General features: G+C 52.7%; 1 protein-coding gene and 1 long non-coding RNA gene across 6 annotated transcripts in view; one reads left to right on the top strand and one right to left on the bottom strand.

The window, feature by feature from the left end:
• RFX2 (regulatory factor X, 2 (influences HLA class II expression)) overlaps positions 1–17,193 on the top strand; it is a 43,779-nt gene extending 26,586 nt beyond the window's left edge. For 3 of the 5 annotated variants that reach the window (XM_010828219.1, XM_010828218.1, XM_010828222.1), the window contains 10 exons: positions 836–1,017; positions 2,215–2,334; positions 4,437–4,552; positions 5,433–5,551; positions 5,841–5,950; positions 6,215–6,369; positions 7,396–7,493; positions 8,473–8,622; positions 9,399–9,607; positions 13,826–14,359. In XM_010828219.1, the coding sequence (XP_010826521.1) occupies positions 836–1,017; positions 2,215–2,334; positions 4,437–4,552; positions 5,433–5,551; positions 5,841–5,950; positions 6,215–6,369; positions 7,396–7,493; positions 8,473–8,622; positions 9,399–9,607; positions 13,826–14,258 (1,692 nt within the window). In that variant the 3' untranslated portion in view covers positions 14,259–14,359. Of the gene's footprint in view, positions 1–835; positions 1,018–2,214; positions 2,335–4,436; positions 4,553–5,432; positions 5,552–5,840; positions 5,951–6,214; positions 6,370–7,395; positions 7,494–8,472; positions 8,623–9,398; positions 9,608–13,825; positions 14,360–15,055; positions 15,099–15,547 lie in introns of those variants that run through there. The other 2 variants (XM_010828221.1, XM_010828220.1) reach the window with 1 other exon arrangement.
• The window catches only part of LOC104979724, a 21,630-nt gene continuing 6,537 nt past the window's right edge, over positions 12,817–27,909 (bottom strand). Inside the window, exons 3-4 of the long non-coding RNA XR_824191.1 lie at positions 25,442–25,512; positions 12,817–13,296 (exon numbers count right to left, since the gene is read on the bottom strand). This is a non-coding gene — a long non-coding RNA (uncharacterized LOC104979724). The remainder of the gene's footprint in view (positions 13,297–25,441; positions 25,513–27,909) is intronic.

Here is a 27,909-nt window from a genome sequence, read left to right as displayed (position 1 = left end):
CTACTGACATAGAAATCATGCGAATATCAGCAGAGAAAATGGCGCAGAATCACCCAGAACCAAAAGGTGATCCTGTCACCCTCTCACTGTGCTTGCGTGAAGGTGCTGGGACCCCAGCGGTGGGTTTGCCGTGGGTGAGGCAGAGCTGTGTAGGGAGGAAACTGGGCCTCCTGGTCATGTAGTGTCGCTGACGAGTGATGCTCAGCGGGTGGGGATGACGCCAGGTCGCGGCATCCGGCAGTGCGCCTGCATAGACCCCGCGGTGCTTGCTCAGGCGGCACGTGAGGCTCTGCCTTCACAGAGCCTGTAGACCGTCCCCCAACCTGAGCACAAATCTTGGCCATTTGTCTTCCTCTCTCTCTCTCTCTCTCTCTCTCTCTCTGTCTCTCTCTCTGTCTCTCTCTCTCTCTGGGTTGTGAGTACAGGAACATCGGTGATGTTCCCTTACCCTGGGCACCGTGCTGACGGACCACTGAGCTCGCCTTCATCCGTCTTTCTCTTTGCATCAGATGATCTCTGTCCCCATGGGTTTAGGAAACGTTTGGTGTGCGGGACCTGGGGGGCTTTCATTGATGATGAAGACAGACCCTAAGGTCTCCATCTCGTTCAGGTTTTTATAAATTAAGACAGGGAACCTGAAAGTCTGGCTAGAAATGGAGGGAATAAACAAATGAGTAAACAGAAGCTACTGATTAATGAGTGTGCCCAGGACTCTTGACCCCGAATTGGTGACAGTAGCCGTGAGTCTCCCGGTCATGTTCGGGGTGGGCCAGCATGTGACGTGTGATGGTCCCGGTGGGTCCACGTCAGCATCAGGCATGTCTTCTCCATCCAGCTGCAGTGGCTCCTGGATAATTACGAGACCGCGGAGGGTGTGAGTCTCCCCAGAAGTTCACTCTACAACCACTACCTGCGGCACTGTCAGGAGCACAAGCTGGACCCGGTGAACGCTGCCTCCTTTGGGAAGCTAATCCGCTCCGTGTTCATGGGTCTGCGGACGCGGCGGCTGGGCACCAGGTGGGTCCCTGGGGGAGGCTGGCAGCCCCTGACCTGCCTGCCCACCCCCTGCCCTTATCCAGACACCCAGCTTTCAGAGAGTGCGAGGCACCCTCCTCTCCACGCCTCCTGATGTCCACAGCTCCAGGTGCCCCTGGACTTGGTCGGAATGGGCAGCAGCCAGACCACCCCCAGTGGGGAGGGGCAGTGGTCACTCATCTCCTAGGGACAGGACACAGGCTTCCCCTCAGCTCTCTCTCTTTATTTGAAATTTTTCATGGTAACCAACTTTTTAAACAGCAGCCTCCAGGTTGTCTAGCAGAGTGGGATTCACCGTGTCTTGATGCTTTTTGCTGAGCCTGGACTGGCCCACTGAGGGCTGCCCTTGGGTGAGAGCAGCCAGGGACTGTCATGAGCAGGAAACTTACCCCACAAGAGCAATCAGGTCCTCCTGCTAGAAAAAGACAGCCATGCTATGCTCAGAGCAGGGGCTTGGCCCATGTGTGAGGCCACCCTGCATGGCCGTGGCCTCTGGCCTGCCAGGTTAGGTAAAGGAGCATGCATGTGGGTATCAGGGTTCACCTGCACCCTCTGTGAAACTGGCATCCTGGGGAGTTCTCTGCCACCTTGGAATCCTTGACAGAGGAGATTCTTACAAACTATGAATGGATGGGGGAGGAGGGGCAGCTGGGCCCTGGTTTCAGGGGCATGACCACCACTGCCCTGGGCCTTTCCAGAAGGCTTCCGGGCCCTCCACCTTCCCAGGGTCCTGGATGCTGCCTCAAGACTGGGGCTCAGTCCCTGCTCTCCACCTCTCAGCACTGGTTCCACTCACACTTCCTGTGGGAGGGGCCCAGACTCCACCTACTTGCCCATGTTTCCAGCTCAGGAGACGTGGCAGCACGGGAAGCAGGGTGTCTGCAAGGCCGCGTGTCTGTTCTCCCTTCCTAGGAGTCCCTTCTGACCTGTCTTCTTAAAGAAATCGTTCAAAACCCTTTGATCATCATTTCCCCCATAATAAACTAAGGTAGAATCTCAGAGAGAGCAAAGTCTACAGAATTTCCTGAACTTCTCTGACCACGGACTGGTCTGTGAGCACTCCCCACACGGTCCAGGGAACATGGGCCCCGAGAGCCCAGGGAGGCGACCGGGACAGAGCCCCGGTCTCGCAGTTCAGGACCCCAGCAAAGAGAGCTGACCCAGATGTTTGGTTCCCAGGGGCAACTCCAAGTACCATTACTACGGGATCCGCCTGAAGCCAGACTCGCCCCTGAACCGGCTGCAGGAGGACACGCAGTACATGGCCATGCGGCAGCAGCCGGTGCATCAGAAGCCCAGGTGGGTAAGCTGCTTCAGGCCAGCTGAGGACCAGCCGGCCAGCCTGCGAGTTTTCACTGGGGGGATCGGAGGGAGGGGGTTTCTGGGCCATTGACCACATCCTGGAGGTGGATGAAGGTCAGCCTTTCACTTCCACGCGGCATGGAGTGAGGCCAGCAGGACACCTCCGATGCCGGGCCTCTGTTATGGTCGGTGAACCCACACAGATCTATCTTTGTCACGCTGGGTCCACAGCTGACATTAGGGTTCACTCTTTGTGCGTACATTCTGTGAGTTTGGACAGAGCTGTAATGACATGTATCCACCATCATAGGACCATACAGAATAGTTTCACTGCCCCGAAGACTCGCCCCGCTCCTCCTGTTGCACTCCTCCCCGTCCGCCTCCAGTAAGCGCTGCTCTTTGTTTTACTTGCTCCCATTTTTGCCTTTTGCATAGTGCCGTAGAGTTAGAATCACAATCTTGCATTTTTCCTCCCTGTCTACAAAGAAAGAAAGAACACTGAACACAGCCCCAGAAGCAGGAAAAAGAGGTTTGTGCACTGAAGCCGCTGCTTCTTCCTGACCTTTGGGTCTGATGGCTGGAAAGGCCTGGTCATTTTCGGGAATGTCCTCTGTGCGTCACACACCTACTCGCCTTTTAAAGCAGGAATCAGCACAGTTTTTCTGTAAAGGGACAGAGAGCACATACCCCCGGCTTTGCAGGCAGACGCTGTCTATGGGGTGTCTTCAGCTCTGCCTGTGTAGCACGAAAGTCATTACACACCAGGCGTGAAGGCACAGGTGTGGCCAGGTGGGGGTCAAACTATATTTCAAAGCAGGTGGCAGAAATGGCCCTTTCACCACCCTAGTTGGAGATACCTGGTTCAGGACCCCACTGGAATGTCACCTCCCTGGCCCCTTCCAGTCACCCCTCTGCCCCGCTGTGTCCCAAGCCCCTTTCCAGAGTCTACTCAGCTCCAGGGCAGGGGTGCACCCCACTCACCTCCACTTGGCACCTTCGTGCCTTCATTGAGCTGCATGGCTGACACCCCATTTTAGCTGCTTAAGGGGTCCCGGTGACTCCAAACTACATGGCCAATTACAGGAATTGGAGGTCACAGGAGGGAGTCTGCAGTGTTCTCTGGAACCAGCAGTTCCTCCTCTTCCTGGTTTTCCCCAGAAAAGGGGTCCAGCTTCCTTTGTGGGGCTCAGGCCCCTGAGAGCTCCTGGAGGATTTCAGTGCATGTTTCACGGCGACAGGCTTATGCCATTGGCAGGGGGAGCCCATCTCCCAGTCAGGAGGGCCACACACATCTGAGCCACGTCCTCCCACCTCTCAGCGAGCCTGGCCCCATGTCCCACAAGAAAAGGAACTCCTCCTTCAAGCTGGATCCCCCTTGTCCATCTGGGCTCCAGACAGGTACCCCAGGAAGCCCGTCTCTGTTAGTTGTTCAGTTTGCTGCCTAGACAGGCTGTCCACTGCTTTCTGGCTGAGGGCAAAACAAAGTCTCAGAATTTGCTTTGAGACCATATAATAGACGTTTGGGAGCCTATGTAAAGAAGTTCACTGTCTTCTAAGAGAAGATTATTAGAATATATACACATAAAAGCAACAGATGATGGACGAACTAATGTGGTCCAATCACATGGTGGAGTATTATGCAGCCCTAAAAGGGAGGGGATTCTGAGCCCTGATACAGCATTGGTGAACCCTGAGGACATGACGCTCAGGAAGAGAAGCCAGACACAGAAGGACAAACACTGTCTTTTCCACCCGCAGGAGGTCCCTAGAGTCAGATCCACAGAGACAGGCAGTAGACAGGGCCAGAGGCTGGGGGAGGGGATGGGGAGTGAGTGTTTAAATGAGACAGAGTTTCAGTCTGAGGAGATGAGAAAGTTCTGGAGATGGATAGTGGGGATGGTTGCCCAACAGTGTGAATGGACTTAATGCTGCTGAGCTGTGCACTTGAAAGTGGTCCCAACGGTAAATTTTGTGTGTTCTATTTGACCACAAGTTTTTAAAAATTACACACCCTCCCAAAACCAAATCCTGTCCAGTCCTCCAGCCCCTTCTGGGGAGTGCCATTAGGGCCTCATGGTGGCTCATGTGTTCCCTGCCAGGTACCGGCCAGCCCAGAAGACGGACAGCCTTGGGGAGAGTGGCTCGCATAGCAGCCTGCACAGCACGCCCGAGCAGGCTATGGCTGCCCAGAGCCAGCACCACCAGCAGTACATCGGTGAGACACACCCCCAACCCCTGCCTCCACCCCCACCCCACCCCCCCACCCCGGCACAGGGCCCGGAGCCACTCAGCACCTCTGGGGTGGGTTTCGGCACCAGCAGCATCTAAAGGGCTACTTCAGACAGCTTTCTTTCCTGCCACCTTTTCAAATTCGAGTAGACCTTCTTTGTGGAATTGCTGAGGTTTTTGAATTATCAGCATGTGCCTCCCATATTAACGGATATTAATCCCTCCAAAATGGAGTAAAGTGACCATCAGAAAAAAATAAATAAAATGAAATGCCCATCGGAAAGAAGACTAGATGTACTTTGAGTCTGACCCCTCTGAGCCTGGCCCCTCCTGGGGGCCCCGACACAGGGCAGCCTGGCCCTCTTCCCTGGGAGGGTCCCTCCCCAGCCCAAACAGTCACTACTCCGGAGCAACAAGAAAGCGTCTTGACTCAGCCCACTTCCCAGGGCAGCCGCAGGAGGTGCACACACACAGGGTGCTCTGTGCACTTCAGTGTATGTTTGAGCCCCAACAGAACCCTCCCGAGTGAGGGCCCCCTGGAGAGGCTCTCACCCCACACACTGGCCGCCCCCTTGCTGGTGGGAGTGGAGAGCCTGCTGTGTGCTAGGCCCCCTGCCCTCCTTTGTGTGTGTGTGTGTGATGTGCATGCATACTTAACATCACCAGGAGCTGACAAAGTCGTCCCCACCCTGAATCTGAGAAAACCGAAGCTTAAAGGTTGTGTGGCGGAGAGGGGAGCCAGGACTCCATCCTTGGGGCTGCGGTGGGGCCACTAGCACATCCCAGCAGTGTCCCCAGCCTGCCGGCCTGCCAGCAGCTCCTGCACGCCATCCTCGGCCCTGCTGACCCCCACCTTCCTCCCCCAGATGTGTCCCACGTCTTCCCCGAGTTCCCGGCACCCGACCTGGGCAGCGTCCTGCTGCAGGAGAGCATCACGCTGCACGACGTCAAGGCCCTCCAGCTGGCCTACCGGCGGCACTGCGAGGTGACTGCCCCAAGCCCGGCCCCGGGGCTCCAGTGGGAGCCTCGCTCAGCTGCACGGGGCCAGCGCCAGAGTATCCCTGGGTGTCCCTGGTGGGCGACAGGGAGCAGACAGCACCAGCCTCCCTCCCTGTGGCCGAGGAGTAGATGGACTCTCCCTTTGTTCACCCCATCCCTTCTCATGGTCTCTCTGGGTTTGGAAAGACCCCACTGCAGCCCGGCTGCTTGCCAGTGTGTTCTGACGACAGACACCTGCGCACATGGATGTGTTTAACCAGTGCGTTTACTCCTAGGCCACTTTAGACGTCGTCATGAACCTCCAGTTCCACTATATTGAGAAGCTGTGGCTCTCCTTCTGGAATTCTAAATCCTCTAGCGATGGTCCCACCTCTCTTCCCGCCAGGTACTGCCTGCCCCTCGGCCCCCAGATGTGGCCTTCTTCAGCGGCCCGGGTTTACCCTGCAGACCACCCTCAGACACATGCTCTAGCTTTCCAAGAACTGGCGCTCAGACACCCTCGTGCGCGTTTGGTCTCAGGGTGACCACGGGACGGGGAGCTGGCATGCACCGGGCAGTCCTGCAGCCTCACCCGGCTCATCTATCCCAGGAGAGCCGCCCCTGAGCCGACGGCTGACCCGTGTTCCCTGGTGTCCCCCGTCCCCTGCAGTGACGAGGAACCAGAAGGCGCCGTCCTCCCCAAGGACAAGCTGGTGTCTCTGTGCAAGTGCGACCCCGTCCTCCGGTGGATGAGGACCTGCGACCATATCCTGTACCAAGCGCTGGTGGAGATCCTTATTCCGGACGTGCTTCGGCCCGTGCCTAGTGAGCGCCCTGCCCCGACACCCAGTGAACGCTCCACCCCCTCCTGGCCCCGCCCCGCGAGCGCCCAGTGAGCGCCCGCCCGCCCTTCTTGGCCCGCCCCACCGCGCCCCCACTCATCTGGTCCGATTGATACTCTGGGGACCATCCCAGGGGTCTGTCCACACTCGCCCCGTGGCTTCCGGAGGCGCTGACACGCCCACCACTAGGAGGCGCCCGCCTGCTGGCCCCCTTCCTAGGAGTTCTCCCTGGGGCTCTCAGGCCCCTGAGGGTGGGGTCCCCACCCCGTGAGAGTGAGGGGGCCAGGCTCTGAGCCTCACTTCCCCAAGGCCTCTCTGAAAACACCCCTGTCTGTTAGCGCTGGGGAACCTCCGTCTTTTTGATAAGCTGGCCTGTGCTTTTTATGCTAGTAAAAGGAAAATAGCAAAATCATTGCCCTTGTCCTTTGGCCTTGCCTTCCTGGAAACTGTTCAGTGCAGTGTTCTTTTAGAGTCTCTGTGTTAAGGTTTGAAATTGAGGTATCTTTCTTTTTATAACACTGGGATTTTTTTTTTGGTTTTTCAAAAAAAAAAGTGTTTCATTTATTGCAAGCTGTCTCAAATTTGGAAGTCTGTAGAATACATTTACATATATTTGTATGTATCAGGGGCTCTCCCCCTCAGCACTGTGGGGTGTGGAGCAGCGTCCCCTACCCACTGGCTGCCAGAAGCCCCCTGGTCATGGTAGCCACAGATGTACCCAGACATGGTCTTATGTCATCTGGGGCGGGGTCGCTGGGGTGAGAACCGCCAGTGTAGACATAGATAAGCAGAGATGAGCGATGCAGGGCTGGCACTGGTGTCAGGGTCCACTCAGTGTTCCTACTCAGTGGCTCCCTCATAAGAGCCCTAAATCCTCAATCTCTTCTCGTCTGTGTTGCTTGTTCTCGGTGGGGGTGATTTCCACGGCGTGTGCATCTCTTGCACTTGAGCTGATTCTGACGGAGGAGGCTGCCTTTCTCACAACTAATACCATGGCTTGTGTCCCCAGGTACCCTGACACAAGCCATCCGCAACTTTGCCAAAAGCTTGGAAGGCTGGTTGACCAATGCCATGAGCGACTTCCCACAGCAGGTCATCCAGACCAAGGTAATGGTCAGGGTCTGGGCTTCCAGACCACACCGGTCACCCCGGGAGCACCTTGTGCTGTGAAGGGAGGGGACTCCTCTCTGTCCCGGGGGAACTTGAGGCCCCTGGGCTCCAGAGAAAGCAGGCTTCTCCCGAGTGTCCTAAGGATAAGGGGTCCTCCCTGAAGGGCCAGGGATGCCTCTGCTGGAGGGTGGGTGCTGGCAGTTGCTGGCCTGACAGAAAGTGTCTTTGTTGGGAGACTTTTGGACTGAATTGGAACAAGTTGAATGTTTCTCTGCTCACTGTAGGAGGGGGATTCAATCTCTTTGTGGTCGCCCTTTTTGCTATAGCCTTGACCACAGATGAGACTGTAGAATGTGGAGACAAGGCCTCCTTGTAGAGAAGAGGTGATCACGTTCCTATCTCAAACGTTCCTACAGCCTCGCACAGGTGGGGCTAGATATGGGCATCTGGTCTGCCTGTCCCACCCTTAACCTGGAATTATCCCTGAGGCCAGTGAGTCTCAAACTTCAGGATGTACAGGAATTGCTTGGGAAGCTGTTGAAAATTGCAGATTTCAGTAATTCCCTGGAGTCCAGTGGTTAGGACTTTGCAGTCTCATTGCTGAGGACCCAGTTGCAGTCCCTGGTAGGGGAACTAAGATCCCACAAGCCACATGGTGTGGCAAAAAAATAATAATTAAAATGCTTTGAAAATAAAATTGAAGATTTCCATGCCACACTACCAGAGTGTCTGGTCCAGTGGTGCCCTGGAATCAGTATTTTTAACCATCCAACCCAGAGAGCTGCCGCCCTGAATTCTGCCTCACCTGTGCTCGGCACCCACGATAGATGCCACTCGATGCGTGTCCCTCATTGATCTTCAGTTTTGGGGTCTTTGAGCCTGTCCAGAGTGTGGGTCCCTGCTGGACCCACCCTTCCCACCCCTCCTCCTGCACTCTCCCTGAGCAGACACAGGCTCACCCGGGCCTCCTCCCCAGGTCGGTGTGGTGAGTGCCTTTGCGCAGACCCTGCGGAGGTACACGTCCCTCAACCATCTGGCGCAGGCGGCCAGGGCAGTGCTGCAGAACACCTCCCAGATCAACCAGATGCTCAGCGACCTCAACCGCGTGGACTTTGCCAATGTGCAGGTGACTTCTCCCACATGCAGGTGACTTCTCCCAGGCACCTCCCCCACCAGAGGCAGGCACGGGAACCCACTGGCTGAGCTCCCACCCGCTAGAAAAATGCAGAGACCCACCAAACTTAGCCCACAGCAAACCGGGCACCTCACCGGGGCCCACATTTCTGTTGCATGGGAACGGTTGGGGTTGAAGCCCTCCGCAGCCAGTCTGGGACCCATAGGTTCTACTCTGTGATAATTCCCCTGGCCTCCAGGTGCTGGGACCAAGACCTTGATCTGTTTTCTTTAAAAGTTTGCCTTTCCCATGCCACGTTTACAGCTCTGTTCTGGGCTTAGACTAGTACAGGCTGCCGTCAGATGGGTCCTGCTGCCATATCTATGTCTAGTTCAGGCCCTGAGCTGATCCATGAAATACACTCACACACACAGAGGAGCAGCCACTTAGAAATAACCCAACGGGAGCTTCCCTAGTGGTCCTATGGTTAGGACTCTGAGCTTCCAGTGTGAGAGGCACAGGTTCCATCCCTGGTCTGGGAGCTAAAATTCCATGTGCTGCTCCAGGCAGCCCCCCTGCAAAAAAACCACAAGGCAAAGATGAGGTACAGTCTGAGCTTCAGATGCAAGAAGCCCGCCAGGTCCCCTCTTAATGTCCTTCTGTCTCCACCTCATGAAACGGGTATCGTGCTGGAAAAGGCTGAGGGCAGTGGGCACCTGTGCTCATGTGCATCCAGCCGGGGGCCACACTCAGGACGCGTCACTGACCCAGCACACCCACGCCCACAGGAGCAGGCCTCGTGGGTGTGCCAGTGCGAGGAGGGCGTAGTACAGCGTCTGGAGCAGGACTTCAAGCTGACCCTGCAGCAGCAGAGCTCCCTGGACCAGTGGGCCAGCTGGCTAGACAATGTGGTCACCCAGGTCCTGAAGCAGCATGCAGGCAGCCCCAGCTTCCCCAAGGCCGCCCGGCAGTTCCTGCTGAAATGGTCCTTTTACAGGTGAGTGTGCACGTCATCTCCCAGAGAGCTGGGGAGGTGGAGGGAGCTGAGGCCCACAGACGCAGGCCAGCCTTCAGGACTCATTCCTGGGGGCTCCCAGGGACAGGCCCTCCTGGGACCTCAAACTGGGTTACAGAGGTTTCTTTTTTTCTAATTAAATTTTTTTTGTTTAATTCACCATTATTTTTTTAATTAATTCACATTTATTTATTTGTCTGTGCTGGGTCTTAGTTGTGGTGTGTGGGTTCTAATTCCTTGACCAGGGATTGAACCCAGGCCCCCTGCGTTGGGAGCGCCAAGTCGTAGCCACTGAACCACCAGGGAAGTCCCAGGTTACAAAGGCTTCTGCAGACAGAAACCTCCATTTAGGGCCTCCCTGCTGAGAAGAACACAGCACAAGCCTTTATTTCTGCCCCTAGAGTGTCCCCACAGAGTGAGGTAAAGGAAAGTTCTAGAGAGAACGGGAGGCGCAGATGGTGGCGGGTGAGAACCAGATAGAGAATTGCAGTGAGAGGCGCCAGTGAGGACAGTGACCAGAAAACAGGATGTGACATGAGTCTCTATCCCTTCACTGCCAAGCGCAGGCAGGAGGCGGGGACAGGCGTTGGCTCCCCACAGAGCGGTCCTGGGTGAGGGTTAGGTGGACCTGTTTATTATTTATTTATTTATGGCCATGCCACAGCTTGTAGGATCTTAGTTCCCTGACCAAGGATCAAACCCAGCCCCCTGCAGTGGAAAGGCAAAGTCTTAACCACTGGACTACCAGGGAAGTCCCTAGGTAAAATAGTCCCTATTTTAAAATGATTTATGTAACTGTATTACAGGCTTCCCAGATAGCTTGCTGGTAGAGAATCCACCTGCAATGCAGGAGATGAGGGTTCGATCCCTAGGTTGGGAAGATCCCCTGGAGCGGGGCATGGCAACCCACTCCAGTATTCTTGCCTGGAAAATCCTATGGAGAGAGGACCCTGACAGGCTATAGTCTATGGGGTTGCAAAAGAGTTGGGCATGACTGAGCAACTAAATACAACAAAACTGTATTAGAATTAATTAGGCATGTGCGTGTGTGAATGTAAGGAGATTCTGGGAATGGGCTGGCGTGATCACAGGGCCAGCATATGTGAAGTCTGTACAGAGGGCTGGCGGGCTGCACACTTAGGTGGGAGCAGATGCCACTGTCCGCAGGTGGGACTCCTTCCTCCTCAGGGAAACTTCACTTTTGCTCCCAAGGCCCCTCAGCTGACCAGGTGAGGCCCAGCCCTGGTGTGGAGGCTAAGCTTCTTTACCTCTAGTCGAGAGATGGTGGACAGCAACCACGGCGACTCCCAGACTCACACCGAACTGAATCACTGCCCATCACTGACACAGAAAACTAACCGCCACAGAAAGTAAACATGGGAGAGAAAAACAGAGGGAGGAAGAAGAATGTGAGAAAGAGAACCCATGGAAGAAAAAAGAGAGAGAAAGACCTGAAAGGATCGACTCATGCAGTTTACTATCCAGTTGATTGGAATTTTTTTTTAAATAGAGAAATCAGGGGGAAAGAGAATAATAAAAACATAATAAAGAAGACATCTCAGGGACTTCCCTGGTGGCCCAGTGGTTAAAACACTTGCAAGGCAGGGGATGCAGGTTCAGTCCCTGGTTGAGGAACTAAGATCCTACATGCCTCAGAGCAGCTAAGGCCATGCCGTAAGTACTGAGCCTGTGAGCCACAGTGAAGGCCCAGTGCAGCCAAAATTTAAAGAAAGAAAAGAAGACATCTCAGAACTAAGGGCTCAAGTTTCCAAGAGCTGCCGGGTTCCCCGCCCAGTGAAGGAGCCCGAGCCTCCCTGTGACATTCAGACACCGAGAAGAGCCGATCATGAAGGTTTTCAGAGAAAAGACAGCAGATCATATGTAGGCCAGGAGCCAGAGCAGCATCCAGGCCAGGGCGCCGGGGGACAGTGTCGCCAGGAAACCCAGGGAAGACTATTCCTACCGTGCAGCTCTCACTTGAGCAGACAGAAGCAGGGAACTCAGGCTGAGGAGGACCAGCCCAAAGGGGCCCTGTGGGGCATTCCAGTCCCAGGCAGTGACAAACACAGGGAAATGAGCTGTTTTGTCACAGTTGAGCCCAGGAAGACCACCAGCTGTTCCAGGCACTGGACAGCCCGTCAGCCCACTATAGCTGAGGGTTCAGATCCCTGTCCACCTGGCAGTCCACCAGGCCCGCTCATTTGCACACTCTTAGCAGAGCTGAGCAGAGCGGTCAGAAGGCTCTTTACTGTCTGACTCTTATCAGCGTATTCTGACCCTCAGATGGCTCTGCTGGCCCAGTCACTCCCAGTCCTCGACTCCGTACTCATGTGCTGCCATCCTCAGATCCTTTGCACGGCCCTCCCCTGCCCGGAACATGCTTTCCCCAGGGAGCCGTGTGGCCCGACTGTCGTCAGAGAAGCCTGCAGGCCTCTCGTGTGAAGTAGCACACCCCTTCTCACCCTCCATCCCCCGCACCCAATTTTCTTCCATTGCCTTGTCCTTTGTGTGATGTCTGTTGCCTGTCTCCCCGATGATTGGGAGTGTCCCCTCAAGAGCCAAGATGTTGTTCTTGTTCACTCCTGCATCCTCAGCATCTGAATGTTGAATGAACAAATGAATGAACAAGAAAGGGACTGTGAGCCTGATCGGGAGTGTGGCTCAGTTACACAGCCTTTGCATTCGTGAAAGTTCTTCAAGCGACCTTTGCTTCCTACAGTGCTCATTTGGGACCTCCCTGGTGATCCAGTGGTTAACAATCTGCCTGCCAATGCAGGGGACACTAGTCCGATCCCTGGTCTGGGAAGATTCCACATGCCTCGGAGCAACTAAGCCTGTGCGCCACAACCACTGAAGGCCACGTGCCTAGAGCCCATGGTCTGCAACATGAGAAGCCACCGCAGTGAGAAGCCTGCGCACCACAAGCAGAGAGTAATCCCTGCTTGCTGCCAACTAGAGAAAGCCCATGAGTAGCAACGGAGACCTAGCATAGCCAAAAATAATAATAAATTTCTAAAAAATAATGTGCTCCTCTGAACGCAGGCACTCACCACCCAGTGCCTCCTAGGGCATCTTGGAGCCACAGCCAGCTGGAGCCAGCTCTCCGTTTCCACTGCTGAACCTACCTGCCTTCAGAGTGTGTCTGTCTACACACTGGCCCCAGAAGATGCAAAAAGAATTAAGTAAACTGATTTGTTGTCAGTTGTCTTTACTGACTCGCAAGTAACAACAGTTTCAACCTGTTAAAAGACAAACTGAGGCTTGTTAACTTTTCAAAAGATTCTCTGAGCAAACATCGCTTTGAACCAAGCAGCGCCAAAGCCAAGGTGGTGAGGGGCCTCCCCAGCCGGGAGCAAGGGGAGAGGTGTTCACACCGAAGGAGAGGATTTGATGGCTGCGGCTGGCACGCACTGACTGATCTGATCGGGTTGTGGATGCTTGGACCCCAGGGTGACGCCCCCTGAGTTCCAGTACTGTCACGGGTGGTATTCACGTTGTGGGTCCCCTCCCATCTTGTCCCTTCCTGCTTCTTTTCTCGCTGTCACAGCAGTTAGACATCACCAAGGGTAGCTGGGTTCTGAGATGGCGCATCTGGGTGTTGGGGGCCACTGGCAGATGTGTGTGTAGTCCAGACTGTGTGGTTGGGCACCACATTATCCCTTTAGGTTTCTCTGTAAAGAATGAGATAGGAGAGCTCTTTGAGCAACAGAGTTTTCCAGGCAGATGGCACACAACAACACATCAACAACAGACATGACTAATAAAACTTTACTTATGGACACTGAAATGTGAATTCAGGTACTTACGTGCCGTGAAATAGAATTCTTTTATTTATGTATTTATTTTGAAGTTTAGTTAATTTGCATTACTGTACCAATTAGAATTTTTTTTGACACTTTTCCCCCCAACCATTCAAAACTGTGAAAACTGTTCTTGGCACGCGGGCCATCCCAGACCAGGTGACGGGCTGGATCCAGTCTGGACCGGCCACAGTTTGCCAGCCCCTGCTTTTGGATGAAAGCAGCGAAGGCACCCTTAACTTGAGCCTTGTTTTTAGACGCCTAAGGCCACTGACTGGGGACATGGGCAGGGCAGGGGAGGTGGGGTGGTCCAGGCGGCTGGCTGGCGCCCTGCGGGCCAGCTTGGGGCTGGAGGGGAGCCTGGTGTCCCGGAGGTGCCAGCCCGTGTCTGCCTCTCCAGCTCCATGGTGATCCGAGACCTGACCCTGCGCAGCGCCGCCAGCTTCGGCTCCTTCCACCTCATCCGGCTGCTCTACGACGAGTACATGTTCTACCTGGTGGAGCACCGGGTCGCCGAGGCCACTGGGGAGACACCCATTGCTGTGATGGGAGAGGTGAGCGCTCCCCACCCCAACCCTGGGACAGGCGGGCAGGCCTCGGGGTCCAAGAGGACACATCGAGGGGCTCGGGTGTGGGGGTCAGCGGCTGGGAGAGAGCTCGCCTGCCCCAGTCAGACTGGCACAGGCAGACCCTGGCTCCTGTCACCTCCTTATGAGACCCCGGGCATGATTTCCTGCCTCCTGGTGGTAGAATACACAGAACGTATCATTTACCTTTTCAGTCATCTCACAGTAAACAATCAAATGGCATTTAGTACATTCACAACGTTGTGAAACCCCCACCTATCTTGTTCTAGAACATTCCACCACCCCAAGAGAAACCCCATTCCCACTGGCAGTCCCCCATGTACCCCTTCCTCCAGTCCCTGGCAACCACTCACCCCCTCTCTATCCCCGTGGATCTGCCTGTTCAGGACATTTCCGCCACGGAGTCTCAGCCTGTGTGTCCTTCTGTGTCTGCCACTCTTCCCAAGCATTGTTTTCCCAGGGTCCATCCATGTGGAGAGTCAGGGCTTCCCTCCTTCTTATGTGCTCTTATGGCAGAGCACTCTCTGGTTGCCTGGCTATTTACCACTTGGCAGACCCATCACCTGTTGGTAGAGGGGCTGTTTTCAACTTCTAGCTGGTATGGGTCATGCTGCTGTGAGCATTCCTGTACATGTTTTGTTTGAACATCTGCTTGAATTCTTTGGGTTACATACCTGGGAGTGTATTTCTGGGTCATGATGGGTTTGTTTTGAGGAAGAAACAAGGTGATTTTAGTGCACAGAGATGTTAGTGTATGATAAGCAGTGAGAAAAAGTGGCCGTTCCTTCCCTGAGCACTCAGAGGTCACAGCCTCTGTGCCCTTGCTGGCCTGGGCAGTCGGCACCCCCTCTACCCTCCAGCCACTCCCAGGCAGGGTCTAGAGAGTGTCAGAGGGGACAGCCCAGGCCCCTGAAGCTTCAGGGCTGTTTCTCAGGGCATAAGCCCCCCACTTACAAAGCCAAAACCAGTTTCCACTGTGGACACGGCTCACCTTCCCCGGGACCGCCCTGTGGAGCCCCTCACTCTGAGCCTCTCTCTTTCAGTTCAACGATCTGGCCTCCCTGTCGCTGACACTGCTGGACAAAGGTGGGTGTGTCTGGGCGCTCCCCCCGTGCCCAGTGGAGGTGGGGGCAGCCCCTAAGGCGGGCTGGGCGGCAGCCTGCATGTCCACCGGGGCTCAGAGCAGAAGCCCCTTCCCCTCCTCCTAGATCACTATCCTGCTCCCCCGGCCGTCTACACGAGGCCCAGAGGAGCAGGGCCATGGACGGGACTGGGGCGGCTCACTGCCTCCTCCCTCCATGTCTGGAGAGGGAGTGGGGCAGGTGGGGCAGTGAGCACCCCCAGGGCCCATTCCTTGCCCCACGGCGATGGGAGGCCCAGTGCCCAAAGGGGACCCTACCAGGCGCATGACCAGGCGCATGGGCACTGGTCCGAGGGTGGTCACAGGGAGGAAGACCCCCAGTCAACCCAGACCCGAGCCAAGGCAGGGCCCTCACTTGGCCTGTTCATGCCCCCCACCCCACCCGACCCCACAGATGACATCAGCGAGGCCCACTCGGAGACCCGAGGACGGGGCGAGCCCCTGGTGAAGCGGGAACGCAGCGACCCCAACCACCCCCTGCAGGGCGTCTAGCTGGGCCCCCAGCTCCAGGCCCGAGCTCCACCACAATAGTGCCTCTTAGACAAGTGACCTTTACTCCGAGTCCAGGGGCCCTGGGTCAGGGTGCCCATAAAAGACACCCTCTTCCTCGAGAGAAAAACCGCTGTGACCCTGGAGGAGTTGCGTGCCAGGTGCCCAGGGACTGAGCTGCACACTGGGGCACCCAGCTCACTTTCTCCTCCTCCTGAATCTCCTCCCTCTTCGGCACACACCCCGGCTCAGAGCTGGAAGGGGCTGGGTGGTGGTGGCCAGTCGCTGCCTCCCCTCCCAGCTGGGAACTCCAGTGGCCCTGGGGAGGAAGAGGGTGTCCCGCAGCCCTCCTCGTGCCCTGCAGAGGGCAGGGGCCGTCTTGATCCTTGCCTCGTGGCCTCCTGCCCAGCTGGTCCCCGAGAGCCTGGTCTCTAGATGCCAAAGGGTTCAGAAGCAGCTGCCAAATGATCCCTGGACAGGGCTAAGCCCACAGCCCATGGCTCAAGAATCAGTCACCAAAACAGGCTCTCTGGTGCCAAGACCCAGTGGGACCTTTACGTCAAACCCAGAAGCTTGATCTGCAACTGGAAGGATTGGGATTCTGCCCAAGTTCACAGCCAACATCAAGCTCAACAGTGAGGTCTGGAATGAGTTTGTTCCAAGGAGTTCGGGAGATCAGTGTCCCCTCAGCGCCTTCAGAGGGCAGCCCTCCAGCCAAGCCTGTGCATGAACTGCTGTGGCTAAGCCCTGCTTCACAGAATCTTCCAGATTGCCTGCCTTTGAAGTAGCGATCCCTGAGTGCTATGACTCCAGCAGGTCCCATCTTGAACTGTCAGAGTCTAAACTCTTCTCTGGGGACAAATGAACCCCAAGGCCCGGCCCAGCCCTGAACTCTACACACTCATGTCTGCGTGCCTCATAATTTAACCTGTTGCACCAATGGGCCTGGCCCAGAGGGCTGACCCCACAGCAGCTGCAGAGAAGACTACAAGCCTCTGGTCTAGGAAGGCCCGGCTTCGTTTCTCTTTTTGAAAATATGTTCATACTGATAGTTTTGTGCTCTAATTGTTATTAGAACGTTCCTTATGAATGTGTATATGGCAGTATATCCGGTCCCCAACAGTGTTTTCTCATGCGTGCAGAAGGTACTAATGGAAACTCACGTGGCCTTGCAAACCCTGCTTCTCGACAAGCAGCGCTGTGCATCTGTGTCCTCGAATGCCCTGGGCAGGGAGCCGAGGGGAAAGATGAGAAATCTCATTCTAAGGAACCAGCGGCCTGTCGTGGTGATCACCGAGTGCATCTCCTCTCAAGACTGCAGGCTCAGATTAACTCAGACAAAAAGAATGTCTTTAAAGATACGTCTGCTTTCCTGAGAGATGGTCAAGTTCATGGTTCCTGGACGGTCATGCCTGCCTCTTCCTCCACGTTTCTGCCTTACGCCCTGTCTAGTCCTTTGCCGGATTCCATGAGGAGGAATATAAACGACATAAAGACACCAGACTTTCGAGCCCATTCTTGTTTTTCGTTGCAATAAACCCACTGAACGTACCCATTGAGGGTCATGGCCCACACTCCCACCCCTGCCCCGCCCCCCAGTGGCCCTGGAAGATACAGCTCCCCTTCCACCCCTTCCCACAGGGCCCTAGTCCTGGGACAGCGGGGCAGCCCAGACCTGGGCTCCGTGAACCTGGGAAGGGGGAGGAAGGAAATGCCGCTTTCCTCCAGCTCCCTGGGGAATGTTCCAGAAGGGGCGCAGTTTCCTCAGGCCGAGAGGACAACAAAGCAGCTCAGCCCAGGATGGGCAACACGGTGTGTCCAGACTAGAGTCATTCAGAGGTGCAGGATAAACCCAGCTCCAGCCGCTAACGCAGCCCATTGAGTGTATCTGGTAAAGTGGGGGTGGGGGGTGTGGGGCGGACCTCAGAAACCCCTAAAGATCAATGCCTGAGCCTCTTCCAGAATCACCAGGCCCCAGCCCCAGAGAGCCCAGCTTGTGGCATTAAGGTGGGGGGCTGGGCATCCATAACTGTTGCCACCACCCTCTCTGCAGGGGGTGGGGGTGGGCATGGGGGCACCCAACACAGGGGATTGTGGGACTTTGGAGAAATCCTGCAGAGAAGAGCAATGCACTCAGGAACCAGGAAGGGCCCAGGGGCAGGAGGATGTTCTAGAAACCTGGACGCAGTTCTCAGTTGCCCGTAAAAGCTGCTTCTAGGGAACGAGGCAGGTGCCCCGCACGCCACCGGAGTTGCTCAGCCTCGGCCCCAGCCCAGGCCCCTTTGTCCTGAGTGGCAGCCTGGGCGACTCCAGGCGACATGAAAATTATCCTGAGCTGGGAACCCCAGGGCCTGCGTTTGGCTTAATGCCTCTGTGGTCCCCATCTTGAAATTCCTAAGAATTTTCCACCAAAGGGCCAGTGCTTTCATTTCACACTGGGCCTCACAAATACTGTGGCCAGTCCTGGGGAGGAGCTCCCAGGAACCAAGCACGCAGCCTCCACCTCAGCCAGTGGCCAGGCCCCAACTCTATGCAATGCCCTGCCAGGCTCTGAAAACCCAGCGGAGCGCAGAGGTGTCCCCACCCTATTGTGGTTCAGGATTTCAGCCCATGGCCCATGAGCAGCATCAACCCTTGCACAGAGCAGGAGCCACACCCCCAACCTTCCCCCTCAGAGATCCCAGCCAGAGCCAGGCAATAGGGTCCCTGGTAGGGGAGGGCACCTTAGGGCCTGGGTGGCTGGTGAGGCTCATGAGCACAGGTGATGCCCACATGATTCCTGCCCCAGGAGCCAGAGAAGAGAGATAAGGAGGGGAGCCCACTGAAGGCTCCTGGGTCATCGAGTCCCTTGATGGCCCACTGGGTAGTGCATAAGAGGGACCTAGTCCTACCAGAGCCTCAGGAGGTCCTGACCAATCCCAGTGGTTTCTCTATAGATGCTCTGGTCCCTTCTTTTTAACCATCTTCCGAGGTAGGTATTAACCACTCCCATCCACCGTCATACCCATGGGAAAATCGAAAGTTACTGGCTGGAAAGCAGGCAGGATGGCTGGAGCCCCAGCAGCCACACTGGACCTCGAGGTGGACATCATACAATAAGGGTGGCAAAGCAGTGAGGCAGAGGAGCCTGGGTTCCCAGGGTCCCAGGGAACCCTCCAGTCAGAGTTCAGTAAACCACTGAGGGTTGCAGGGGGACCCTCTGATGTTCTCGCTTCTAAGAACTCTCTGGTAGCAAGAACTCTGAAGCAGAGTATGGGGTGCACATGCATATGACACACGCACACACGAGTGTGAAGCTGCAAGAGTGCTGAGAGATTCTCCCTGGCTGGGAGAGGCACCCCCTGCACCAGTTTTCCTCCCGCTTCTCTGGCTGTCCCTCTATCCCCACTCCCCATACCTGGGTCCTGCTCCTTCCACACCCTCTGTGACCTTGTCCACATGCTGCTGACAGCATCTGAAAATCCAGACCTCCTGCCCAAATCTCCACCCCACTGCCCGAGAGCCCCCGTTTTAATTTTTATTGGACTACCACTAACTCGATGGACGTGAGTTTGAGCAAGCTCCAGGTGATGGACAGGGAAGCCTGGTGTGCTGCAGTCCATGGGGTCACAGAGTCGGACACGACTGAGAGACTGAACTGACTGATAGTTGCTTTACAATGTTGCATTCGTTTCTACTGTACACCAAAGTGAATCAGCTATACATATACCCTTTCTTTTTTTGATTTCCTTCCCATTTAGGTCACACAGAGCATTAACTAGAGTCCCCTGTGCTGTAGATTCTCACTAGTTACCTATTTTATACATGGTATCAGTAGTGTGTAGTGTCAATCCCAGTCTCCAAATTCACCACAACCCAAGAGCCCGTTTTAGACATGGCACACCCCTAATGCTGCGAGTGCAATCTGAGCAGCCAGCGCCTACTTCATCTGGTTCCAAGAAGATGCCCGACCTCAACTAGTACAGAGCCTTTGAGTCTCCACAGATTTATTCACTTTGAAGGAACTCAACTGCTTTTTACCTGGAGCCCACTTTTCACTTTTATGCACTGGAGAAGGAAATGGCAACCCACTCCAGTGTTCTTGCCTGGAGAATCCCAGGGACGGGGGAGCCTGGTGGGCTGCCGTCTATGGGGTCGCAGAGTCCGACACGACTGAAGCGACTTAGCAGCAGCAGCAGCGGTTTTTATTTCATCCCAATCTTCTGCCGCCCCCCTGTGGTCAGTTTGTGACACTGCCTCTTCCTTTACACTGGGGAAAACGGCCAACTCCGATTTTGCCTACAGGGGAGGCTGTTTTGTTTACAGTGAAATTGCAATCATGCCTGGAAAAGACCAGAGCTAGCTGTCTCTCTTCCACATCCCATCTCTCCTCCTTTTCCTCAAATATTTCCTGTTTATTTATCTCCCTACAAGATATTCAGTAACTGTTAATACAAAGAGAAAAACAGTAACCTGACCAAGTGATCTGAGTTGTCATTAGTAATGATACAAATTGCCACCAGGTGCCTTCCTGATCTGTTATTGTGTTATTCCCACCCAGAAATCATCACCTTAATTTAATCAGGAGGAAACATCCAACAAGCCCAAAATGAAGTATTCTAAAAAATAGCTGGGAGTATTCCTGACTAGGGGCTTCCCTGGTGGCTCAGTGGTAAAGAATCTGCCTACAATGCACGCAGCGCAGGTTCAATCCCTGGTCCGGGGAGATCCCTGGAGATGGAAATGTCAACCCACTTCAGTATTCTTGACTGGGAGATCCCATCGACAGAGGAGCTTGGTGGGCTACAGTCCATGGGGTCCCAAAAGAGTCGAACATAACAACTAAACAATAACAATTCCTCACTAGGGTCATGGTGAAGGAAAAATAAGACAGAGGAATTAATCCAGACTAAAGGAAACCCAAGGAGAAATGACATCTAAATGCAACAAGGGGGTCTTCCCTAGCAGTCCAGTGGTTAAGACACTGCATTTCCATTGCAGGGGGCACAGGTTCCATCGCCTGGTCTGGGAACTAAGATCCCACGTGCCATGCAAAGCCAAAAGATAGAAAATAAAAATTAAACGAGGAATCCTGGACTGGATCCTGGGATAGGAACAAAACACTGGCAGTCAGCAGATGAGACCTGAATAGGTTTGCAATCACTAGTGTACTGATCACGTATTGATCAGTGTGAATATCCTGGTTTTGAGTGTTGTGCTGTTTAAGGAATATTTGGGGAAGCTGGATGAAGCCCACATGGAATTTCTTGGTAGTTTTTTCAACTTCTTTGTAAGTCTGAATTTTTTTTTTTTTTTTTTTGAGGGTTAGGGTAAGCCTGAATTTGTTTTTAATTGAAGGTTAAATCCTTTTAATTACAGGGACTTCCCTGGTGGTCTAGTGATTAAGACTCCACACTCTCAATGCAGGGGGCACAGGTTCAATCCCTCGTCAGGGAACTAAGATCGTGCATGCTGCACAGAGTGACCTTCAAAAAAAAAATCTTTTAAATTACAAAGAGAGTAAGATCAGTGCATGCGTGCTCAGTCATGTCTGACTCTTTGCAACCTCATGCACTGTAACCTGCCAGGCTCCTCTGTACATGGGATTATCCAAGCAAGAATACTGGAGTGGGTTGCCATTTCCAACCCCCCCAGGGATCGAACTTGACTCTCCTGCGACTCCTGCAATGGCAGGCAGATTGTTTACCACTGAGCCACTTGGGAAGCTTTAAGATCAGTATTTCCTCCTAGATCCATACCACATTTAGCTGCTGCAAAACATGGGAGGGAAGCCGATGCACCCAGATTGGATCAGGGTCCCCCTCGGCTTCCGTGTCGGCCACACCTTGCTGGCAAGAACTTGACCCGGTGGACTACAGTGGGAGAAGAGGTGCTGAGCAGAGGAGGCCAGGAACTCCAGCTGATTAACCTCTGGGTCCTCACCCTCCATGTGGGCCTGGGCACAGAGCAGCTACTTCCCACGCCGGCTCCCTGCCCACAATGGGTAGGTGATAACTAAATTACAGCTGTGAAGGCCCTTTTCCTGGGGTCCAACTACAGAAGGCATTTTCCAACTTGGCTGTAGAGAAGGAAGTTCTTGGTCCTCAGGGCTTCAGCCCTGACCCGGGGTCGGGGGAGGAAAAAGGCAGCAGAGAGGCTGGTCAGCAGCTTAAAGGAAACCATTGGGGTCCCTCCATTTCCCACTTCTGACCCTTGGAGAAAAATCACAAACCCCTCCAAGAACTCTATAGCTTTCCAGGCCCTGTGGGGCTCCTTGCTCACTCAGCCCCAGCCAAACTGAGCTCCTCGCTCTTCACCAAACTGGTTTCTGCCTCAGGACCGTTGCCCTCACTACTGTCTAGGGTGCTTCTCCTGCAGGTCTCCCGCTAGAAGTCACCTCCTCAGATGTCCAGAGGGGACTCCTGTGAACAACGTTTTTTTTTTTCATATTTATTTTTGGCAGTGTCAGATCTTAGTTGCCCTGCAACACATGGGATCTTAGTTCCCCAACCCCACGACTCCTGCATTGGAAGGTGGATTCTTAACCACTGGGCCACCAGGAAAGTCCCTGAACAGCCGATCTAAAGTACCCTCTCTGTCACCTGATGCTTCATTATTTTTTCTGTAACACTGACTGGGTCACTATCTCAAATTATTTCACTTCCTCGTCTACTGTCAGTCCCCCCACAGAAGAATGCGAAGCTCCGTGACGGCAGAGTCTGTCTTGTTCCTGGGCCCCCAAGTGTAGAATGGTATCTGAGACGTAGTGGGTGCAGTGAATATATGCTGCCGTGTAACAGATCCTAAACTTAGTGGTTTGGTTTATTACAGGAAGCATCATTTATCTTTCATGGAGGTGAAGAATGGAAAGGGCCAGGCTGGGCAGGTGTCTCTCAGGGCTTTGCCTTTTGGTCTCTTTTTAAAAGTGTTTGGCTACGGCAGGTCTTAGCTGCAGCATGTGGGATCTAGTTCCCTGACCAGGGATTGAACCAGGCCCCCTGCATTGGGAGCACAGAGTCTTGGCCACTGGATGACCAGGAAGTCCCTGACTTTTGGTCTCACTTCAGTGCCTTTATAGCATGGCAGCCTCAAGGCAGGTGGACTGCTTACAGGACAGCTAAAGGCTTCCAGAAAGCAGGCGGAAGTTGTATCCTCAGCCTTGTGAGTCACATGATATCACTTCCACTTCTATAAATGGACATGTGACGCATAACCAGCCTGCCCCCATTCATGGAAAATGGAGCCCTCATCTTTTTTCAAATTGGAGAATAGTTGATTTACAATGTTGCTAATTTCTGCTATACAACAGTGACTCAGTCGTACATATTCTTTTCCATACAGTTTCCCATGGGACATTGAATATAGCTCTGTGCTGTACAATAGGGCCTTGTTGTTTATCCATTCTGTATATAAGTTTGCATCTGTGAACTCCAAACTCCCAGTCCATCCCTCCCCAACCTCCATCCCCCTTGGCAACCACAAGCCTGTTCTGTGTCTGTTTCTGTCTCGTGAGATAAGTTCCTGTGTCATATTTTAGATTCCACATGTTAAGTGGTATCAGGTGGCATTTGAGACCTGACCTTTTGATGGGAAGGTCAGAGAATTTGGGGCCATGTTTTAGAACCATCAGAGTAGGCGATCAACAAATATTTATTGCATAAATAAATGTTGACTAAGTGAACGTGTAAGAGACCAGATAAAGAAAGCACAGGAAGGTCTAAGGGACATGACAAAGGCAGCCATGGCCACCAGGATGAAAACTGTGAAACCAAGGGAAATTTAGTTGGCTCATCAGGCTGATGGGGCTTCCCTGGTAGCTCAGTAAAGACGCTCGCTACCTGCCAATGAAGGAAACACAGGTTCAATCCCTGGGTCAGGGAGATCCCCTGGAGGAGGGCATGACAACCCACTCCAGTATTCTTGTCTGGTGAATTCCATGGACTGAGCAGCCTGGCGGGCTGCAGTCTATGGGGTCGCAAAGAGCCAGACAACTGAGCGTGCACGAACGTCAGGGTGATGGGTTTAGCGTCCCTTGAGAAACCACAACTGGATTATATTTAGCCAGTGATGACATGTTGCTGGGAGTCTCCCAAAGTGTGGGATGGATGTGGTCCATGAAACTGACTTTTGGAGGCATGCAGACAGCGCATTAAATGACACAGAATCTCATGGATTAGTTACCTCAGTTCAGTTCTTTCATTCCTTCTCACTGTGTCAAGAAGTTTCAGTTGAGTGATAATATGCCTTTAATAGCCCTCTAAGAGTTTGCTAATCTCTTTACATTAAAAAAAAAAAAAAGAAAAGCAGGCTTGGGGCTCAACACCTTGGCAGGCAACAATATCCACTCAGAATTACAAAACATTGTTTTGTTTTCATGTTTCTTTTTACAGCTATGGCTCAGTGGTTTTCTATCTGAAGTGGTGATATACTGTATCTATTTAATGTCAACTTCAACTAATAAAAGGCACATAAAGTATTAAGTTCACTAAGGGTCAGAGGGTTCAGAGACATGGCAACAGCCAAGAACACTTACCCAAGAGAAGTTACAGATAACAAAATGTAATGAATATAGTGATTGTTGTTCTTTAGTTGCTAAGTCGTGCCTAACTCTTGTAACTCCACGGACTGTAGCTCGCCAGGCTCCTCTGTCCATGGGATTTCCCAGGCAAGGATACTGGAGTGGGTTGCCATTTCCTCCTCCAGTGGTTCTTCCCGACACAGGGATTAAACCCGCATCTCCTGCATTATCAGGCGGATTCTTTACCACTGAGTCACTGCTGCTGCTCCTGCTGCTAACTCACTTAAGTCGTGTCCGACTCTGTGCGACCCCACAGACGGCAGCCTGCCAGGCTCCCCTGTCCCTGGGATTCTCCAGGCAGGAGCACTGGAGTGGGTCACTGAGTCACTAGGGAATCCCAAACATAGTGATACTGATAAGACATAAGAAAACTAAGTCTATGTATTGCAGACTAGACAGACCCGACGACCCCTGGTGTCCTTTCCAGCTTCCCTGGTGGCTCAGATGGTAAAGCGTCTGCCTGCGGTGCAGGAGACCTGGGTCCGATCCCTGGGTTGGGAAGATCCCCTGGAGAATGAAATGGCAACCCACTCCAGAACTCTTGCCTGGAAAATCCCATGGACGAAGGAGCCTGGTAGGCTAGAGTCCATGGGGTCGCAAAGAGTCAGACATGACTGAGCGACTTCACTTCACTGCAGTGTCCTTTCCAGCACTGACATTCTAGCTATACCTGAAGAATTTCTAGCCAATCTCTGTGGCCTGTGCCTGCAGCCTGGAGTCAAAATCCAAGGTAGCAAGTATCTTGGCTAAAATGCAGATTCTGATTCAGGTCTAGGTTGGAACCTGGGAATCTGTATTTTCAACAAATTTCCTGGTGATGCTAATGCTGCTGGTTTGGAGGCCACAGCAAGAAAGTAGCAGGCTCCAGAGAGAAAGAGAGAAAAATCTAGTATGCTACTGCACACCTCTGCTCAACTCTGATTAGTGATATTCACACTGGTAGCCTGAGACTGGCCATATGAAGTATTTATATCAAGGAAATCAGCACTACAAGGCAGGGTCCGTTTTATTGTTTTATTGTCTTCGAAATTTAAGTATGGGAAAATGGTAAAATTTACAAGAAACTATATATACACAGGCACATGTGTAATTATAGACAGAAACACACGCTTCTCTGCTTCTCCCAAAGCAGCAGCTGTTGAACATTCACCACACCCCATTGGTTGTACAGAAATGTATAGAACCACCATATAAATACTGCAAACCAGTCAATCCTAAAGGAAATGAGCCCTGAATACTCACTGGAAGGACTGAAGCTGAAGCTCCAATACTTTGGCCATCTGATGTGAAGAGCCAGCTCATTGGAAAAGACCCTGAGGGCAGGAGGAGAAGGGGGCAGAGGATGAGATGGTTGGATGGCATCCCCGACTCAGTGGACACGAGTTTGAGCAAACCCTGGGAGATAGCAAAGGACAGGGAAGCCTGGCCTGCCAGAGTCCATGGGTTAGCAGAGTCAGTCAGACAAGACTTGGCAACCGAACAACAAAACTTCTATCGAGACCCAACAAGTAAATATTTGAAGATTTTTGGGGCAGACGGTCTGTTAAAAGAACTCAGCTCTGTGGCTGCAGCTTGAAAACGGCCACAGACATTATGTCAATGACTATGGCTGTTTTCAAGTAAATCTATGGGCACTGAGATTTAAATTTCACATGATTTTCACATGTTATGACAGATGATGATTCTTTTGGTTTCATTCCAACAATTAAAAATGTAACAGCCACCCGTAGCTTGAAGAAAGAAAGATGTGACCCAAAGGCTACAGGACCTCCTTGTCCAGCTCGTACTGGAGCAGGAGTGGAGCTGGGGCCCAAACCGAAGACCGGGGGCACAAAGGTCCAAGCGTAGGGATCAGCCAGTGCACACATCCTAAGGCTCAGAGAGTTTGGTGAGCTCCAAAGCGTGAGAAATATGCCCACAGGTCCAAAACCAAGGAAGGGGCCCCGAGACACGGAGCATGGTGAAAGTGAGACTTCTGATGACGGTCTTGCGAGACCGGGTGTCTGGTGGGCAGGCACAGCCGGGACAGTTGCAGCAAGCACTTTACTTGCTAGCATGCAAGTCCCTCCCTCGATTTCTCATCAGCTGGGTACTATGGGGTGTACGATCATCCTGAAGGTTTGGTTATACAGTATCCTTCCTTCTCCCTTCCCGAACTAAGTGTTATTTCTCAACCAAGATTTTAGTTTATCTCTCGCAACATCCCGCTTGCTTAGGGACTTTCCAGGTGTGTGAACTTTGTGGTTGTTACATCAGCAAACTGTTAGGCAAGCTTGGCTGCTGGTAGTTTTCCACTCAGAGCTAGCTACCTTTGGAAATGGACCACTTTTTTATTTCTTACAAATTCCCGATGGAGAAGCTCTATACAGTCAGCAAAAACAAGACCGGGAGCTGACTGTGGTCATGAACTCCTTATTGCCAAATACAGACTGAAATTGAAGAAAGTGGAGAAAACCACTAGACCATTTAGATATGACCTAAATCAAATCCCTTATGACTATACAGTGGAAGTGAGAAATAGATTTAAGGGACTAGATCTGATAGACAGAGTGCCTGATGAACTATGGATGGAGGTTCATCACATTGTACAGGAGACAGGAATCGAGACCATTCCCAAGAAAAAGAAAGACAAAAAAGCAAAATGGCTGTCTGAGGAGGCCTTACAAATAGCTGTCAAAAGAAGGGAAGTGAAATGCAAAGGAGAAAAGGAAAGATATACCCATTTGAATGCAGAGTTCCAAAGAATAGCAAGGAGAGATAAGAAAGCCTTCCTCAGCAATCAATGCAAAGAAATAGAAGAAAACAACAGAATGGGAAAGACTAGAGAACTCTTCAAGACAATCAGAGATACCAAGGGAACATTTCATGCAAAGATGGGTTCAATAAAGGACAGAAATGGTATGGACCTAACAGAAGCAGAAGATATTAAGTAGAGGTGGCAAGAATACACAGAAGAACTGTACAAAAAAGATCTTCAAGACCCAGATAATCATGATGGTGTGATCACTGACCTAGAGTCAGACATCTTGGAATGTGAAGTCAAGTGGGCCTTAGAAAGCATCACTATGGACAAAGCTAGTGGAGGTGATGGAATTCCAGTCGAGCTATTTCAAATCCTGAAAGATGATGCTGTGAAAGTGCTGCACTCAATATGCTAGTAAATTTGGAAAACTCAGCAGAGGCCACAGGACTGGAAAAGGTCCATTTTCATTCCAATCCCAAAGAAAGGCAATGCCAAAGAATGCTCAAACTACCACACAATTGCACTCATCTCACACACTAGAAAAGTAATGCTCAAAATTTTCCAAGCCAGGCTTCAGCAATATGTGAACCATGAACTTCCAGATGTTCAAGCTGGTTTTAGAAAAGGCAGAGGAACCAGAGATCAAATTGCCAAAATCTGCTGGATCATCGAAAAAGCAAGAGAGTTCCAGAAAAACATCTATTTCTGCTTTGTTGACTATGCCAAAGCCTTTGACTATGTGGATCACAATAAACTGTGGAAAATTCTTCAAGAGATGGAATACCGGACCACCTGACCTGCCTCTTGAGAAACCTAAATGAAGGTCAGGAAGCAAGTTAGAACTGGACATGGAACAACAGACTGGTTCCAAATAGGAAAAGGAGTACGTCAAGGCTGTATATTGTCACTCTGCTTATTTAACTTCTATGCAGAGTACATCATGAGAAATGTTGGGCTGGAGGAAGCA

The sequence above is a fragment of the Bison bison genome, unplaced genomic scaffold (assembly GCF_000754665.1).
Source record: "Bison bison bison isolate TAMUID 2011002044 unplaced genomic scaffold, Bison_UMD1.0 scf7180017864492, whole genome shotgun sequence".
Classification (NCBI taxonomy): Eukaryota; Metazoa; Chordata; class Mammalia; order Artiodactyla; family Bovidae; genus Bison; species Bison bison.
Note: the sequence above shows the minus strand (reverse complement) of the source record. Positions and strands in the feature narration are given on the sequence as shown.